This window comes from Fusarium oxysporum, chromosome I (assembly GCF_013085055.1).
Source record: "Fusarium oxysporum Fo47 chromosome I, complete sequence".
NCBI lineage: Eukaryota > Fungi > Ascomycota > Sordariomycetes > Hypocreales > Nectriaceae > Fusarium > Fusarium oxysporum.
In genome coordinates, this window is record NC_072840.1 from 3846235 (window position 1) to 3863506 (window position 17272).

At 49.4% G+C, this 17272-nt stretch overlaps 10 protein-coding genes across 10 annotated transcripts; 4 read left to right on the top strand and 6 right to left on the bottom strand.

Moving 5' to 3' along the window:
* Nucleotides 1-15: 15 nt before the first annotated feature.
* FOBCDRAFT_195239 (Borealin N terminal-domain-containing protein) lies at nt 16-1137 on the bottom strand (the record flags this gene model as incomplete). The annotated part of the gene is made up of 3 exons (XM_031182437.3): nt 16-634; nt 682-958; nt 1008-1137. 3 exons carry the CDS (start codon nt 1135-1137, stop codon nt 16-18), a joined length of 1026 nt encoding a protein of 341 aa, XP_031043205.3.
* Nucleotides 1138-1448: 311 nt separating this feature from the next.
* On the top strand, nt 1449-2636 carry FOBCDRAFT_246979 (uncharacterized protein). Its single transcript, XM_031182438.3, has 2 exons — nt 1449-1917; nt 1972-2636. The coding sequence occupies exons 1-2, from the start codon at nt 1627-1629 to the stop codon at nt 2548-2550; spliced, it is 870 nt and encodes a 289-aa protein (XP_031043206.1). The 5' UTR covers nt 1449-1626; the 3' UTR covers nt 2551-2636.
* On the bottom strand, nt 2637-3570 carry FOBCDRAFT_212179 (TRAPP subunit TRS23). Its single transcript, XM_031182439.3, has 4 exons — nt 3447-3570; nt 3262-3396; nt 3091-3213; nt 2637-3016 (listed from the first exon to the last, which is right to left on the bottom strand). Coding segments are annotated over exons 2-4 (453 nt in total). The 5' UTR covers nt 3264-3396; nt 3447-3570; the 3' UTR covers nt 2637-2688.
* A 117-nt stretch (nt 3571-3687) lies between these two features.
* Nucleotides 3688-4875, top strand: FOBCDRAFT_212182 (HRDC-like protein). The gene is made up of 3 exons (XM_031182440.3): nt 3688-4090; nt 4145-4272; nt 4337-4875. Exons 1-3 carry the CDS (start codon nt 3864-3866, stop codon nt 4456-4458), a joined length of 477 nt encoding a protein of 158 aa, XP_031043208.1. The 5' UTR covers nt 3688-3863; the 3' UTR covers nt 4459-4875.
* Nucleotides 4876-5050: 175 nt separating this feature from the next.
* Nucleotides 5051-6922, bottom strand: FOBCDRAFT_284054 (uncharacterized protein; the record flags this gene model as incomplete). The annotated part of the gene is made up of 3 exons (XM_031182443.3): nt 5051-5698; nt 5747-6082; nt 6133-6922. 3 exons carry the CDS (start codon nt 6920-6922, stop codon nt 5064-5066), a joined length of 1761 nt encoding a protein of 586 aa, XP_031043211.2. The 3' UTR covers nt 5051-5063.
* Nucleotides 6923-7588: 666 nt separating this feature from the next.
* Nucleotides 7589-8897, bottom strand: FOBCDRAFT_255813 (uncharacterized protein; the record flags this gene model as incomplete). The annotated part of the gene is made up of 2 exons (XM_031182445.3): nt 7589-8133; nt 8219-8897. 2 exons carry the CDS (start codon nt 8895-8897, stop codon nt 7802-7804), a joined length of 1011 nt encoding a protein of 336 aa, XP_031043213.3. The 3' UTR covers nt 7589-7801.
* Nucleotides 8898-10402: 1505 nt separating this feature from the next.
* Nucleotides 10403-12724, bottom strand: FOBCDRAFT_212188 (armadillo-type protein). Its single transcript, XM_031182446.3, has 2 exons — nt 12420-12724; nt 10403-12362 (listed from the first exon to the last, which is right to left on the bottom strand). The coding sequence occupies exons 1-2, from the start codon at nt 12664-12666 to the stop codon at nt 10558-10560; spliced, it is 2052 nt and encodes a 683-aa protein (XP_031043214.2). The 5' UTR covers nt 12667-12724; the 3' UTR covers nt 10403-10557.
* A 490-nt stretch (nt 12725-13214) lies between these two features.
* Nucleotides 13215-14534, top strand: FOBCDRAFT_212189 (protein-tyrosine phosphatase-like protein). Its single transcript, XM_031182447.3, has one exon. The coding sequence runs from the start codon at nt 13451-13453 to the stop codon at nt 14243-14245; it is 795 nt and encodes a 264-aa protein (XP_031043215.2). The 5' UTR covers nt 13215-13450; the 3' UTR covers nt 14246-14534.
* A 110-nt stretch (nt 14535-14644) lies between these two features.
* FOBCDRAFT_5762 (RWD domain-containing protein) lies at nt 14645-15640 on the top strand. The gene is made up of 2 exons (XM_031182448.3): nt 14645-14817; nt 14874-15640. Exons 1-2 carry the CDS (start codon nt 14751-14753, stop codon nt 15488-15490), a joined length of 684 nt encoding a protein of 227 aa, XP_031043216.2. The 5' UTR covers nt 14645-14750; the 3' UTR covers nt 15491-15640.
* On the bottom strand, nt 15640-17105 carry FOBCDRAFT_5765 (uncharacterized protein). The gene has a single exon (XM_031182449.3). The coding sequence runs from the start codon at nt 16909-16911 to the stop codon at nt 15790-15792; it is 1122 nt and encodes a 373-aa protein (XP_031043217.1). The 5' UTR covers nt 16912-17105; the 3' UTR covers nt 15640-15789.
* Between the last annotated feature and the right edge of the window lie 167 nt (nt 17106-17272).

The following is a 17272-nucleotide window of genomic DNA, read 5'->3' on the forward strand; positions in this document are numbered from 1 at the left end:
TCATCAATATTCGTTCTATGCTCGTTTTCGCAAAGTTCGTCCTGTACCTGTGCTTGCAGTTGAAGGGTTGCTCTTCGCTGTGGTTTTGCGAACTGCCCCTGTCGTCCCCTTACGCGATGCTGTCCCCCTTTTGACCGGAGCACTCTTGGCTGCGGGCCCCTTCCTTATCACGGTTCCATTGCTCGACTCACTGGACTCACTGTTGGCAATAGATCTACGCGTTGTTCGTGTACCTGGTCGAGAAGTAGGCGCTCTTGAAGTAGTACTTGTTGCTGGTACTGCTTTCTTATTTCTGGTGGCAGCAGTGCTGTTGGTCGACATTGAGCTTGCGGTAGAGTTTGTCGTCATCTTGCGTCCAGCGCCAGCGCCAGCTCGCGTCGCCTTTGCCTTCTCCACCATGCTCGACAGCATACCAGAAGCTGTAGCCGGACGCTTCAGTGGTGAAGCTGGTCGTGCAATACCAGACTTAGTAGGCGATGGAGGCCGATTTGCCATTCGCGAGTTGGAGGATGTTGGCGACAAAATTTGTCCTGATCGGGCATGTGACACGTCCGTGGTTGTTGCAGCTCGAGCCCTCTTCTTAGCAGTCTCGGTATGCTCGACCTCGTTTTCTTTGTCTCCTGAGATTGCATCACTGGATCCTTATTAGTTTACGAATTCAAGGTTTCATATTACGCATACCTCATGCGCTTCTTTGTGCGTGGCGCGGGCTTCAAATTATTTGCGGCCGATTGAATCTGCTTTGGTGGGCTTGCTGCCCATGTTGCTGTTTGTTTTCGTATAGCGGCCGATTTCGCGGCTCGTTGTTGCTCCTGATCCATGAATTTCTGTAGCAAGTCTCCCATCTTGATGTTTCTCATTGACATGGGGACGCGGTTGAGTCGCATTTCGATACGGGAGCGAACTGTTGTTGCCATGTAATTATATTGGGCTCTTAATCGACGAGCGCGTTCTGTAACTACGAGATCGTCAGCGGTGTACTTCGTGGCAGATCAACAACCACATACTCTCGAGCTGCATGTTATCGATCATAGCCTGTTTTTGTTGCATCGTGATAGCACCAGGCGTTCGCTTTCTGATGGGGCTTCGTGGTTGCGCCGAAGGGCTTCCACTGTGCAGAGGAACATGTTTAACCATGGTCTTCTTGAGAGGGGACTCAGCAAGCTGCTTTTTTGAATTTACTGGAGCCATCGTCATTGTCAGCGCTGAATGTGTTTATAGACAAGTGCTAAAAAGTGCTGGAAATGTATCTGAAGTTGTAGTGGTCTACCCCAAGCGCGTTGGTTAGAGGTGGAGCTGGCGGGAAGTAAACAAAGTGTGTGGGTCTCTATCATTAGGTAAGCCAACTAGCTGCTCTGGCGCAAGCAATTGGTAGCGGTGAAAAGAGGGTATAGGTACACGTTCGTGCGCAGTGATCCCCGCAGTAACCAAGTAGCACTACTTCGCATCATCGAGCTACACTCCGCCAGGCTGAACTGCGTTACGACACTGGGAGCTTGACCTTCTCACCATCAACCAAGCTCAACACCAATATCAAACACTTTCTCCACGTACACACTTGCCACAAACTCCTATAGCTGCATACGATATTTGCACAGCTGTTGAACAACAACAACAACACCCAATATGGTTCTTGAGGCGGTTATGGTTGTCGTAGACAACAGCGAGAGCAGCAGAAATGGCGACTATCAACCTACTCGATTCGAATCGCAAGTCGACGCTGTCAACATCACCTTTCAGACCATCACACAAGGAAACCCTGAATCATCCGTTGGGTTGATGAGCATGGGAGGCAAAGGACCTGAAGTGCTGGTGACTCTCACCACTGAGCAGGGCAAGATTCTCGAGGGCCTTCACAGGACGAAGAAGAAGATTGGGGGCTCATCCCATCTGAAGACGGGTATCCAGGTAGCTACCGTAAGTCTTGAAAACGACTGAATATAGCGGTGTCATGTACTGACCTCTCTTTAGCTTGCCTTGAAGCATCGCCAGAACCGATCCCAGCGCCAACGAATAATAGTCTTTGTCTGCTCCCCCGTTGAGGAATCAGAGAAAGAGCTTACCACGCTCGCAAAGAAGATGAAGAAAGCCAATATTTCTGTCGACTTTGTCCTGTTCGGCGATCTCGATGACGACAGCACTAAGAACAAGCTGCAACTCTTTATTGACACCGTCAAGACCAACGAAGGCTGCCACTTGGTCGTCATTCCTCCTAGCAGCAAGCTTCTTAGCGACCAACTCATTTCGACCCCCATCCTCCTCGGAGAGAACGCAGGCGGATCTGGCGGAGCTGGAGGCGCAGGCGGTAGCAATGATGAATTCGAGTTCGGTTTCGACCCTGCAATGGAACCCGAGCTCGCACTTGCACTACGCATGAGTATGGAAGAAGAAAAGGCTCGACAGGAGAAGGCAGCTCGTGAGGAGGAAGAAGCTGCAAAGAAGGCCTCACTGGGCGACGTCAAGGAGGAAGATGAGAACCAGGGATCGAGCAGCAAGGACCAAGATAAGGGCGGAAAGAAAGGCGACGGAGACAAGATGGACACTTCATAGTAGATTACGGTCCAGCTCTGTCAACATTGCAGCAAATGTATAATAGACACAGGCTAGGGGGGTTTAGACGACAAGAAGATTAAAGCCATTACGATACATGCTGATTCCGATTACTCCGCAAATCTATCCAATACCCGTCTATCGATTATTGATCTCCCGGATGTACGAAAGTAGTTTCCGGTCAAAAATATCACACCGAATAGGCATTTCAAGAGAATAGAAGGGGTTCTTCATGACGTAGTCTGCATAGAGGTCATAGATCCTGCGGATAGTGACATCGACATTTGCTTGTGTTGTATCGGTGAAGAGGAGGAACTTTGTCCCTGTCATTGTGTTGAAGCACTGCATGCGGAAGTTTTCCGTCTCAAGAACCTCTAAGCCTGATGATGGCTCAGGTCTGTTTCCTGGCGGTGTTGCGCCTGGTAGGTTCTTGACAGGATTGAGACGAGATGTAATGGCGTGAACACTGGAGATTGATGTGAGTTCTGACATGCCCGCGAAGAGATTTGGGCAGCTTTTGAAGGCTGAAGGGGTACCTACCCGTGAAATGTTCCTGCGAGAACTAGATAATCATTTGTGCTGATTTGTTGAAGGCCTTCGTGGAAGTTTTTGTTGTAAACTAAACCTCCGGCCTTGTTGATGACGATGAGAGCAAAGACAGTCCTGACTCATTAGCACATATCTTCATCATAGTTTAGTGTTCGGCCTCACATGATTCCTTTTGTGCGTGTATGATCGGTCTCTGTCTGGTTATGAATAGTCTGTTTAGCTTGCCCTGAAGCTCACTAAACCATCTATATCAAATGGGAGACCATGAACAAGGGTGAGAGATGAGGGAGAGATGAGCTGTGAATGAGAGAGTTAGTGTCAGTCGCGGTTGTTCAGGAAACCCTTACAGTCTATAGCGATTATGCTCATGAATTTCGTCGATTATACGGGCCCATCGAGCTTCCTATCTCGTTGTTCGTTCTTAGAGGTTGACAGATTGACAAGCTGCTCTCAGCGGGACCGCCACGCGACTCCATCACCGAAAGCAAGTACCTCTGTTTAGGGAGGTGCCTGGCCTAAAAGACAGCCCCACTAATTAAGCTGGGGTACGTACATTGCATTGTCTTGTTCTTCCTTTCAGCCTCCGATCTCTAGATTCTTCCAGGCTCGTCTTTCAACTTTCAATAATTCACACCCGACTTCTCTGAATCCGAATCTCCCTCATTCACCGACTTTCTTCCAACGTCCGCGCATAGAGTGCAGACACGCAAATACTGCGCGATCGAAAAATCAGCTTCAGCGCATTCTATACAACTACTCTCACAATGGAGGATGAACAACAAATCCCAGCTGCTGCCGCGCCTAGGAAGGTTAATCACCCTCGCACCTCTCGACCCAAGCCCGCGGCTCCTGGTAATGAGGAAGCTTCCGCAGTTCTGAACCTTGGCGAGTTCCAAGATGTCGACACCTTGACGCTCTCCGAAGCTGCGCTGGTTCTGAATGCCCTCCACGCGAAACGAAAGAACGATCGTAGGAACGTTAACAATACCGAGTAAATAACCCCCGTGGCCGTTAGATCGCGGGCGGTAGGGCTGACTCTTGCTAGGATGCTGAACTCGACATTGACCTACCTCGATAACTTTGCGCGGTTCACTCAAAAGGAGAACGTAGAGGCTGTGGAACGCCTTCTTAGCGCACATAAGAACCTCGCCAAGTTTGAGCGCGCACAGCTGGGTACGGTTTCCAGGCTTACTAAAAGATTATACATTTCTTGAAAATACTAACAGGCTGTCTTTAGGTTCTCTGTGCTGTGAAGGAGCCGACGAGGCCAAGACACTCATCCCTTCATTGGCCGACAAGATTTCGGACCAGGACCTTCAGGATCTCCTCGATGAGATCTCTAAGCTCCAGAATCGGTGAAGGGCCTACCTAGCAACAAGATCTGACTTGAAATTTCGGTCCAAGAACGGCGTAATTTTTACAGATTGGTTATCACGTATCTATTTTTTACACCAAGAATGACGGGGAGACTTTGGAGGTGGGAGATAAAACTCTCGAGGATGACGAATTACCTATCTTGCATTTGAGGCGCATAGCGGGGAAAAGGGACACCGCATATTGTATTCAGGGGACGCAGAGTGATTCCCTTGCAATTTTCCAGGTTTGATATCAAGATGGCATATTCCTTACCTGGGCAGAACTTGGGACACTTTGTTCTTGCACTACTGATGTTTTATGACAAAAGACTAATAAATCGATTCGCTTCAATCTCGGTGAGTAGAGCTCTGGCATTGTGAGTTTGCCTGTGAACTTGGTGCTGGCTTCATTTGTGATGTGGAAGCCTCTGATACGCCAGAGAGTCACGGGTGCCATTGCGAATTTCCCAGGGACATGCTCCATGCACTCTATTGATATTATTGATAAGTGCCATAGAGTAATAGTGTGCTAGAACTGCGTATGATCGTTACAAAGATCACTTGCCTGACCTGGTCAACAAATTGATATATAAGGAGTCAAACTACAGCTCAGACAACTACCGCATCAATCGACTTGAGGAAATCCCGAGCATTTCCGCCAGCACTACGATCCTGCTCCGCAACATGCCTCGAGAAAGCATCTCCCGTCTTAATCACAAATTCCGGGATCTTAACATTGCCCTTTGTCCACACATATCCCTTGCCTCCATCAGCAGTCCTCTCGAAGCCACGCAGGGCTTTGGGCTTGTAGCTCGGAACTTTGCTCATGCGATACTTGACGCACGGATGGATCATCTCATATGTATCACCTATCTCGCGACCCTTGTCATCCTTGGTATAGTTGCCAGGGACTCTGTCGACGGAGCCTCCAGCGATCATGGCGCCGGTGAAGCTGTCGACAATAGGCCCGGTTGCCCAGCCGCTGACTGTCTCTTCTGGGATCTTACGAACGTCTGCTTTCTTGATACCTGTGCGGTCCAAGGAGGCTGCGATGCGGCTAGACAATGGCCCAGGGCCGTAGTCCTTCTCATCTCCGTTTTGAATATTAGTTAGGAGTGGCTTGAGGAGGTTGTAGCGGTCTTGGACTGCTGATTTGCCAAGGTCGCCCAAGCTACCGTCTTCGACGAACTGCAAATAAGGAGCGACTTGCTCACACATCCAGGCGAATGAGATCAGTGCGATTTCTATGCTTGTCAGTGCACACCCAGCAGCTCAAAGATGCAAGAACTTACGCTCGAGATCACTCTTCTTCTCAGTAAGGAGGTCATCATTCCCGCCACCAATGTTGATGTGCACGCCTGGGAACCATACTTGCAATAGTTCTGATTTATTGCCCTGCAGATGTTCATACATCTCGCCATCAACTACAGCACCCCATGCATCTTCTAGCTGCTTTTTTGTTGCGCTGGAGCTCTTGTATATCTTCTCCCAGTCGGACCAAAGCTGCTCCACATCCTTAGCAGGCTTGGGAGGGCTATGGTCCTTGCTGGCTGGGAAGTGCCAAAGGCTGGGCGAGAAGGGTGCTCGATGTTCATCCAGAGCCAAAGCATGGTAAGCATGCTGAATGTCTGCGAAGTTGTCAGTTCTGAGCATATGAATTGCGAGAGGGGTTACTAACAAGGACTTAGATGAATGTTGTGAAAACCAGGGTCAGCGATCCCGACGGCCTTCTCGAGGAACTTGAGATTGAAACGAGTCCAGGGTAAATCGGGGATACCCAAGCTTCCAACAGTGTCAAAAACACCAACAACCTTGACGAATCTGGACGACTCAGGGGCATCATGATGAGGAGGACTGTCCCATTGAGACTGAATTTGTGATCCCCCATTAACCTCCTTTTTGGATGGCACACCGTTAACCCATTCCATGTAAGCTTGCGACTTACGGAAATGGAAACCATCAGGATTCTTCTGGTACAGGGCGTAAAGGTCAGGGAAATCTTGCAGATCCTTGGGACAGACAATACCAATATCAGTGACGAGACCTGCGACTGCACGAGCGGTATAAGCTCCTCGAGAGAAGCCAAAGCAAAAGATCTCGTCACCAATATTGTAGTTCAGGACGATGAAGTTGTAGGCTTCAATAACGTTGCCCACAAAGCCAATGCCAGCACCTCCCTGCCGATTGGCCTCTGCTTGACCCAGGTCTCCTGTTCCAATGCCGGCATCGTAGTAAACTACTTGCTGCCATACTTTGTCGTCTTTGTCCTTGCCGCTACGAGCAATTGAACGGGCAAGTCTTGTAACATTGGACGGGATGTTCTTCAGGCCTGACACCGAGGACTGCCAAGTACCATCGCAGCAAATGATGATGCGTTTGGGGGCTGCAAATGCATCTTCTTTTGCTTCGTGGTGCGAGCCATCCTCGAGCGGAAGGAAAACTTGTTTGGATTGTGGTTGAGAAGGCATGCTGATCAGTGGTGCTACTGAGAACGGATAGTACGAAATGCTCGAGTCTGGGCTAAATCATTGCGGTCAAGGTAGCAGTCTCTTGACGGGTCTTTTATAATTGCAATGCTGGGCTGGCAGGCTGGTTGCTCGCACACTGCCTCGTACCCGCCTGTCAGATTCTCCCTGCTTGCTGCCGTATCTGAGCCCAGCTGAAGCCACAACCTGTTGTGTCTTGGTCGGTGAACCCATATAGGCTCGATATACCATCACCCCTCATCTTGGCAGGACATTGTGCAGGATACAAGTGTCGTGATAGGTCCCTGTCGAGAACGAGGCAGTTGTGGTGAAACTAGTCCAAGCTATGACTGGTAATGTATGTACAGTCAGACATCAGCCCAGATTGGTCGACTTGCGTATCCTGCAAGGTAGCAGCGGGGGTTATGTACAGTACAGAAGTTCTCGACATATAGTAAGCTCGAATTGAATGGTTGTCATCATCTGGAAAGGCATAGTAAGCCGATGGTCAGCTGTACCCCGTAAGCAAGCAGTGAGGTGATACAGCAGGAACGGAAACTCGCCCGATTCAGCCCCGTGGAGCGGGCCGCAGGCGGGAAAGATTGAACTACCGAGTGTGTGCTGTCGTTGTCCAATAAGAGAATCTGCATGTCGATACGGTGATGAGAGGGGCTTTCACATCGCTCAGATCTGCGCGCCACCTTCTGATTGTTGCAACCTACTTATAGGTAGTATTCGACTTCCAACTAGCGAGTCATATTGTACAAAAAGAAAGGGAGAATGCAAAGCATTCATTCTCCGCACGACGCCAGAAAATGCTTGTGATATTGACCTCGTCAATTGTGAACAACACCTGAACCCTCGAGACTTCCATAAAATCCATTACCCTTGATGCGCACCCTCTCCCAGGGCTTTATACTGATTCCAGTGGTTGACAAACTGTTTTTGTTGGCGATCTTCAAGAGTGGCATTGAGGTTGGCCCGAGGGTCAACAGGATACATAGTCGCCGGGGGATATTCAGGTGCTGCGGCAGGTCCATTCTGGAAAGGACGGCCTGGCTGGCCGGCAGCCGCATGACCCCCTGTCTGAGACTCATTTGCTTGGGCGTCGCTGAAAGTGGCTGTCGGAAGCTCATGAACAACGTTTTCTGTGGCATCCATCTCAAAAGTGCCAGTGGGTGGGCGGAGGGGATCGTCTACTCTGTCGATACGGCCTGCAGAGTAGTTTTAGTGTTTGTTTCGGAAAAGAGTCGGTCACTTCTGATGATGACTCTGATGGTGCATATCGACGAGACGTACCTCCAAATGGCGCAAACGGATCGGGGCCTCCCCTGCTGGTGCTGCGTGACAACATCCGGCTGAGGTAACTCTTTTCCTCCTTCTCATCAAAGTTGTTGTAGGGCATATCGGCACTATCAAGTTGCTCGTCGGTATCCTTGCGACGACGAAGAATAATCACAACGAGAACTATAAGAGCTAGAGCCGCAACACCCCCAACCACGCCTCCTACAATGAGACCAATGGAAGGACCTCCAGAGTCACTATCATCTGTTGAAAGGCTCGAGGCTTCTGTCTCTGTGGGGCTCTGGGCCGGCGTACTCTGGAAGGAGGCGGTTGGGATTGTATTGACTGCGGTCTCGGTGATTGATTCAATGGATGTGCTGCTGGAAGGCAGCTTGCTGGTGAATATAACCGTATTCTTGGTCACCGTAATTCGAATCGAGTTAGGGATTGTGCGAGTAGTACCCGAGTCTGTCATAGTCTTCGAGTGTGAATGTCTACGAGGCGAAGCGTCGTTCTCAGTATCGTCGTCCATGCTGGTGTGGGAAGAGGGCCGTCTTCGAGTCACGAGAGTGCTTTCGGTGTCAGAGTCATCTAAAGGAAAGCTCGCAGTGAAAATGCTCCCAACAGCAGACCTCACATCTATGACACTCTCAATAACAGTGGTCTCTGAAGCACTGCTCTCGGTGTCTGACATGTCGCGAGTTAGCCACGAACCGTGGCCTGAAGAATCGTCGTCGCGACAGCCACGAGGCCTGATGCATGGATTGTGAGAGCAGCAGCCTTTAAACTCAAAGTCGAAGTAACTACATTCGTGGTATGCCTTGTCAGCGCGGCATTCTTTTCCATGGCGAGATTGTAGGCTTGTGGCCATATCGGCAAACACAGTATAGCAAGAGAAGCAAACGGGCAGTCGAGAGGAAGAAAAGAATATTTGTCTGCCTGTGTTTCGCTCCCTGTTGAGTATGATATTGGTTTGCGTTTGTAGCCACCCCAAGCAGTTTCGTTCGATATAGTATCGCAGTCTCCGTGAATCTGGGGAGAAGAAGGTAAGTACCTACGCAAGATTCTGTTACTCTGCTCCTAAAAAGGTGGATGATATTACCGCCGACTTGATAGAAAAGCACACAAACGAACGAAAATCAACGAAGAAGAGAAGAAAGCAGAGAATCGAGGAGAAATGAAACGATTGCATTTGTGACGTTGCGCGCGTTTTGGCGGGTTCCGCCTGATACAATGAGAAGGAAAGGGGGCGGAGGCAAAGGAAGTTTGTCAGTTGCCAGCTGCCAACAGCTGTCGGCCAAACTTCCTCCATCACGGCCACTTAAAAATCACGATCAAAAGCCATGTTACAAAGAGGTACTTGGGTATACTCACAGCGTACCTTAACAAATGGCTAAGGTACCTCCTATAGCTGAGTGACGATTGTTTTGTAGCAAATAAGTACCTCCCCCGTGCAACAGTTTGCGAATCATCAGATCACGAACACACCTCGTGGGAGCCGAGGAGTGTGATAGGTTTGAATATACTCAAGTCAAGCTAACGTAAACATACTCGATTTATCATGGTTCGGTGGTATTGCTCTGTGCCTATAACCCATCTGCTAGTGAAAAGATTGGCAGCCCAGTTGCCCCAGTCTCCTCCTGAACTCTGAATGCCTCACAGAAATCTAAAGACATTAATTGATCTTCACACCTAGGCAAGGTAGTATGAAACGTTGGATCACTGTAACACTTCTAACTGCCATGGCAACACAGAGTTACGCAACACCTTTGAAAGGCCACTATATTCAACGGCCAGGCACTCTTCTGTAAAGCACAGAGAAGTCGCCCAAAGCACACTCGAGTGATATACGTAGAAGGTGGGTTAGCATCCAGATGTAAGTATGTATATGACAATTTCCATTCCATGGTGTCCTCCCACTTCTTTACGCACCTACACCACAGTCCATTCCTTACAAGCCCTACGTCCCAAAGAGCCCGTATTGTGGAAGTCTCATCAAGATACAGGCAGATAAAACCGTCACTGCCATGTGTGACCCTTGCGGCGCAATACTGTAACCGTTAGTTGTGTACATCGTTGCACTGCACCAACCCAAAGCAACCAATGATTGCCTGGCGCATTTCCTGCGTAATGGTGAAATGAAAACAGTACTTCGTGCATCGTTTCATCGTGCTCGCAATATTCGATGAAAATCAGTGCTGATCACTTGGCTGCAATGGGCAGTCAGAAAATGGATAAGCAGCATATCATAGTCCGTGATATCATTGTCAAAAACACCCTAGTTTTATACGCCTGATATATGATAAATAAAGCACCTCATCTCTATCCATTGTCCAATATCTTCAAACTGTGCTTTACAACTTCTCCAACAAAAGCTTGCTACCAGCATTACCAACAGGCTTGTCGCCCTTCTTCTTACCCTTCTTAGCTCCCTTAGGCGCAGTTTCCTGAGCCTCACGTGCCGCCTTCTGCTCAGCTGTCTCCTCTGTCGCAGCCTTCTCAAGAATCTTCTTGTTCTTCTTAAGTGTTTTCTTGAGCGCATCAACCTCACTGAAGTCACGGGCCTCAAGGAGACCCACAACAACAAATGAGCCGGGGCCGGTGGCCCAGTCCATGATGTGTTCCTTGATGACGGGATAGAGAGTGTTGGAGAACTCCAGAGGAGGGTCTACAGGGATGATCTTGCCAGCTGCTTTGTCATATTTGCCCCCTTGGATTAACGACTTGAGCATGCGAGCGCCGTGAGGTGTCCGTGAAATGTGGATCTGGGGTTGGAGGTCGTCTTCGGCTGGCTCCTGGCTGGGGTCACCGCTGGCTGATTGAGCAATGGCCTCAAGAGCAGCTTGCTTTTCACCAACTCCCGAGAGAAGAACGTCGGTAATGAACTGGCAGCCAAAAGCGGTTGCGGTCAGCTCAGTGGGTGCCTCTGCGATGGCGGTGATGAGCTGGGGAGAAACAGCAGTAATGAGTTCGTTGCGTCGAATGTCCTCATCTTTCTTACTTGTTGTCTTCCGGATCTCGTGAACCTCCTTGAGAAGCTCGACATCGAATGATTGGCTAGAAGGGAAAAGGCTCTTAGCTAATCCCTCGAAAAGGTAGAGAATCGTTGACCTGGCAAAGGGGTTGTTGGCTGTTGCGACAACATTCTGGGCGATGTTCTCGCCTTCGCCGATGAGTTCGGGAAAGATGGTCTTGGCAGTCAGTTTGGTGTCATCGACTACGTCGTAGGCGGTAAGGAGGATAAGGTGGGCCCAAATATCGCCGGACATAAGGAGGTAGGTGTCCTTATAAGTCTTGAGAATCTGCTTTCGGTCCTTTGAGGAGCCATGGGCAAGAAGCAGGCATGTGAGCTTGGCGCCATTACGAGTGAAAGCCATGTTCTTCAACAAATCTCCGCTCTCGTCGCCCTTGACCATCTCGAAGAACTCGGTGAACTCTTCCGTGCCGACCTGGGTGTTGGAGAAGTACTGGAACATGGCATCATGGAGCATAGTGAAACCGGTCATCTTCTTGTTGACAAGAGAGCCGATCATGTCAACCAGACTCTTCATAATGGGGCTGCGCTTGCTGGGCTCAGCTTCCAGGATAGTCTTGAGGTCGGCAGTGGGCTCCGTGTCCTTGGTGAGCTCCTTAAGAGAGAACTCGGGACCGTACCACTCGCGGAGAAGAATGGCCTTTTGCTCCTTTGTCGCAACGCCTCGGTAAATATCGTCGAGAATCCATGATGCCTCGGCGTGGTTGATCATCTTTCGGACACGGCCGTAAAATTCGGGGATAATGATATCGCGGATCTCCTCATCGTTCTGGACAAGAAGCTTTCCGATCAAGAACTTGGCATATCGACTCTCAGCAAGCTGAGCATATGTACCCTTCAGCTCACGGGCAATCTGCTTCCTCTGCTCGGGTGAGGCGTATTTGATGGCGGTTTGAACAGCTCGCACAGCATCGTGCTTGAGGACGAAGTCCTTAATGCGACCCGTGATGATGGTGAATAGTTCGTCGACCAATGTCTGTCGCTCCTCCTTGGGAACGTGAGACTTTCGTCGCAGCCGTTCCCACAGCTTCTTTGTGCGTTGAACTTCGTCAGCAAGAGGCTTAGCGGCCTTGCGCTCTTGGGCGAGCTGCTTTTGTTTAGCATGGGATTCGCGTGAAGTTTGGCCTAGGAGAACAGTTAGCATTGGCCAGGCGCGCGTGCAGTATCTACAAAATAGCATACCTCGCTCAAAGTTCTTTCCGTTTTGAGCACCATTCGAAGACTTCTGAGGAGCCTGTTCACTCAGTTCGGCACCGCCGTCCTCCTCGTCTGAAACGTCCTCCATATCATCGTCCTCGGGCTCTTCAACGGGTTGTTTTCGGACCTTGGTCTCATCAAGTCGAGCCTTCTTAACTTTGGAATCAGTTTTGGCCTTGCCGCCAGGAGCGGACTTTCGCTTGTTGCCAACAGCTGCGGTTTTGGTAGCCATTGTCGTGAACTTGATGGGTAGATGCAGAGTCGCAATTCAGTTCAGCAACTTTTTTTTCTAGCGATAAGGTTGAACTCCCGCGCTTGGCTAACTGATAAGAGCGGTCCCATTTTTCTGATCCAGGTTCTATGAGTCACGTGCACCCCTTGCCATCCTCTTACACTAACGAGCTTGAAACAAAGACACCTCGGTTTTGTTGTGATGTATTAAACGCTAAATAAGTCCCAGTTGATATTCATGCTGGGTGGTTATACATATGTCTTAACGAGTTTCTTACCTGTGATCTCTTCGAGCTGGGCATATGGTCTCGAGTTGCAGTCTAGAAATGAATTACAAGAGAGTAGCTCTAGACAAATAAGAGATCCTGGGTGCTGGAGACTGTAATAATTGGTAACTAGAAAGATTGGATGTGACGATGTCTCTTGAGCGCTAGATGAAGTGTCTGACGGCGAGTTCAGCACCAACTAATAGTACGGGGACCACAGATCAAAAGCAAATACAATCGTATTTGAAGGAATCTTGATGCAGAAAACCTTGTCCAATTAACATGATAATACTATTTCGCTCCCCTGGGTTGAAAATTGCATATCCCGACTGCAGTTGATATACTACCGAGTCCAGCCTCATATTATACGTCCGTTGACTGAATGAAACACGTTCATAGACCCAGGAATCCAAGGATATTCGGTGCCACAATGAACTTATCGCACAATATAACAGGCATTGAAGTCCTGTGAGTTGCCACTTAAGTAGCCTCTGCATGTGAGGGGTCTGCATAAATGCAATGCAGCACGTTCCCGGCTCCGGCGTTGGTGATCTGAGTACGATCAACTTTCACTTTCCAGAGTCAATTGAAACTAAAAAGAGCCGACTCTCATCAATCACAGATAATATGGACTCCCCATCAATTTCTCAGGTTGCCCCTAATCTGTTTGTTGGGAATGTTGCAAGTTCCATGAATCGCAATGTTCTTCGCCATCACAACATCACAGCAATAGTCTCCCTCTTGGACGGCCCATATTCGAAATGGGAGAATCCCAAAAACAGGCAAATTGTCCCCCAAGAGTGCCATCTATTTGTGCCTTGCCTTGATAATTCAACGATGGACATCCTCTGCTTATTAGACGACATCTGCGACTTTATCGACCTACAACTAGATCGTCACGGTTCACTGCGGTCGCCATCTTCTTTTATCTCAGAAGAATTCGACCCTGACACGGCTTCAACCATCGAAAGCGAAGATTCGGCGCGAGAATCGAATGTATTGATCCATTGTCGCCTTGGGATGTCCCGATCAGCTTCCGTTGCAATAGCATATCTGATGCGTCAACGACAACTGAGTTTGGACGTCATTATCGCTGAAGTCAGGGCAAGGCGAAAGGTGAAGCCACGTGGGAACTTTATGGACCAACTCCAAGTTTGGCAAGCTGTCGAATATCAACTATGGGAGGACAACCAGAAACGAATCCCCAAGGCACCCTATCAGAGTTACCTTGATGGCCGAGCTGTAAGACTGGCGGCAAAGGGATTAACGGGTAACGAGCCCATAGTCCCGCTCTGTGACTGGGACGAATATTGATCGGGCCGGTCGGTATCTCTAAGATCAATATGCAAGGAAACGGGAGTTTTGAGGTCATTGGATAGTGGGTATTGCAGCAAGTTTCACCTGGCGCATATGAATGTGGGGGAAGCTGAGCAACAATAGGATTGATTCAAGCGTGACGAAGCAAGGAGATGAACAAGACAGAGTAATATACTGAAGTCCACAAGTACGTCCACGAGGTCCGTGAGATTTCAATGATATAAATTCGGACCATGTCTTGAGAAGCCATCGATTGAAGATGAGATATATACCTAATCGTCCAGTAAATTAGAAGTCAGAGTGTGAGCCGCCCATGACTAACACGGACGGTAGAGTATTTAGAAATGCCGGGCGGTCAACGAGACACTAAACCTGTTCCGCCTTACACCCCGCGGCCTGTAAACCTCCCCACTCCCATGAGGACTCTTGGGACTCTCGTCATTCGGCTCTATCAAAAGTAACATTTTACAGTTATAAAGGCTCCCGAAGACAGCCCGCCAAAATGGGGCGAGAAGATCAGATCGAAGAGCGCGAAGTGCTTGAATCTATTTTCCCTGATGAAATCACAGGTACAAATCTGCTGCTGAAAAAACATGTTGTCTTTTTTGCCTAACCATTGCTGTAGATATCTCTGAAACCGAGTTTAGAGTATCAGTCGCGTTAGACATTCCAGGTGAAGAAGATCAAGATCCTCCTACCATACTTCTCCAAGTGAGATATCCAGAAGATTATCCCGAAAAGCCACCTCATCTCGACATCCTCGCTCCTCCAAATGCCACACCCCACGAACACTTCAACATTGCAGAAGACCGCGACCAGCTCCTTGCCAGTCTCGACGACACCATTCAAGAAAACCTCGGAATGGCCATGGTCTTTTCAATCGTATCAACACTGAAGGATAATGCCGAGCAGCTTGTCCAAGAGCGCAAGGACGTCATCACAAAGGCACATGAGGAAGCTGCGCTGGCTGCTGAGGCAGAGGAGAACAAGAAATTTCACGGCACAGCTGTTACGCCCGAGACATTTTTGAAGTGGCGTGAGGGCTTCTTGAAGGAGATGGAGGAGAAGAGGCAGCAGGAGGAAGACGAGCGTCTTGCTGAGCTGAAGAAAGCGAAGACCAAGGAACCCGCCCGCATGACGGGTAGACAGCTCTGGGAGAGGGGTCTTGCTGGCAAGGGTGAAGAGGAAGAGGACGACATGCCTGTCGAGGGTATCGAGAAACTTAAAGTTGAGGCCGCATAAGGTGGTATATGACAAGCATGCATTACTTGGAGTTTGGGCTTGGGAACTGATACAAAAAGGCGAACAGCTTACTACGGCATGAGACGATGGATGTTGCCACGGATTTATCTGGTCTTGGTTGGCTACGACAGGCCTTGAGGGGCCTAGTACTGCCATGATGATATAGACTTGGGTCTGGACCATCCAGTTTTAACTATAACTAGAGGCAACAAGATTTCTTCTAGATATGCCCATTTTTTGTTCCTAAACGCCATACGTAATGCTCACGTGTCCAATTTCTCTGTCCTTGTATAAAGTCATCAACCTTGCATTTCAGCGTCTTCCTCTGCGCCATCGCTGGCATCCTCCCAGTCATCTTCCTCACCATCAGCTGGCTCGCCAAGCTCCTTGTTGATCTCTGATAGCAATTCCTTGGCATGCTCACCCAGGCGCTCATCTTCGTAATCCTGCTGTTGATACAGTTTCAAGCACTGCATAAGCCACTGCCGCGATGACTTCCATGATCCCTTCCATTCCTCGCTGACCTTGGCTTCGTCGTTCCATGGCTTTGAGGCAGTAGTCTTGAGCTTTTCGCCGGTGATATATAGGCACCAACCACCTAAGTACCATGCCTCAACACTTGTGTCGTCATCTGTAACAAGTCGCTCCAGCACACTCAATGCCTCATCTTCCAATTCAGTCTCCATCAACAAACGAGCAAGCGCAATTCTGGTGGGGAATTCGGGAACATCAGGGTGCTGAGGAGGGAGTTTCTGCCACAGCTCGAGACTTCTGCGCAGAGCTGTCTGAGCTTCGTTGGCGCGGCTCTGTGAGATTCTAACATTGGCGACGGTTTGCCATGTCTCTGGCGCAGCAGGGGCGAGGAGCATAGCCTCAGTGATAAGAGTCTCACAACGTGACTCGGCATCAGGTTCCCATGACAGATCGGTCATGTACACTTCAGCCACAGCGCACAGGACTCCTCCGAGCTTGTGTTGCTTCTCTTGAAGGGTGGTCCTTTGCTCAGGGGTTGGCGATCGGAGCTCGCTCAGGACTGCGATCTGCTTTCGAAGAGCGGTAGCACCTCGCTCATACCATTGCACACTATCGAGGCCACCCTCCTCGCTAAGCTGTGCAAGCAGCAGGAACTTCTCAGGACCTCCACCAATCTTCTCATCTGCGGTACCATCTTCATCAAGAAAGACTGCGCGCTCAAACGCGGCTCGCGCCTCGTCAATGTCGCCGGACTCGACAAAAATTGTACCTAGAAGATTGGCAGCACTGAGCTCAAAGTCGCCGCCCTGACCGGTAGCATCAAGGGCCTGCTGGGCAAGCGTGGCAGCCTCTTCTAATTTTCCGACCTCGAGCTGAGTTTGCGCATCGACAAGGAGTCTTGCGATGTCCGGGTTCGTCTTTTTAGCGTCAGGTCTCGAGGGCGCCATGATGCTATGAGGCGGGGTGTGTGATTGATATGAGATATGTCGACGCTTCTAGAAGAAGTAATGATGCAGTAGTATTCTATAAGGCTATATGTGAGCCACGGTCAGATATCGGGGTGTGAGATCCAGTCAAATAGCGACTGCTGCAAGAGTTTTAAACGAGATATTGTGTAGCTAATGGACAGTCTTGTTCTGTCAGAAGCTTGTGCCTTGGTGTTGAGTGGGAAACTGAAAAATTTAGGCGGGTCTTATCGATAACGACCCATGAGGGAAGCCAGCCAAGAATCTTGGTTTTTGATTATTGTCTCTCCCTCTCCAGGCAAGAGTTGACAAATGGTGATAAACTAAATGCAATTTCCATTTT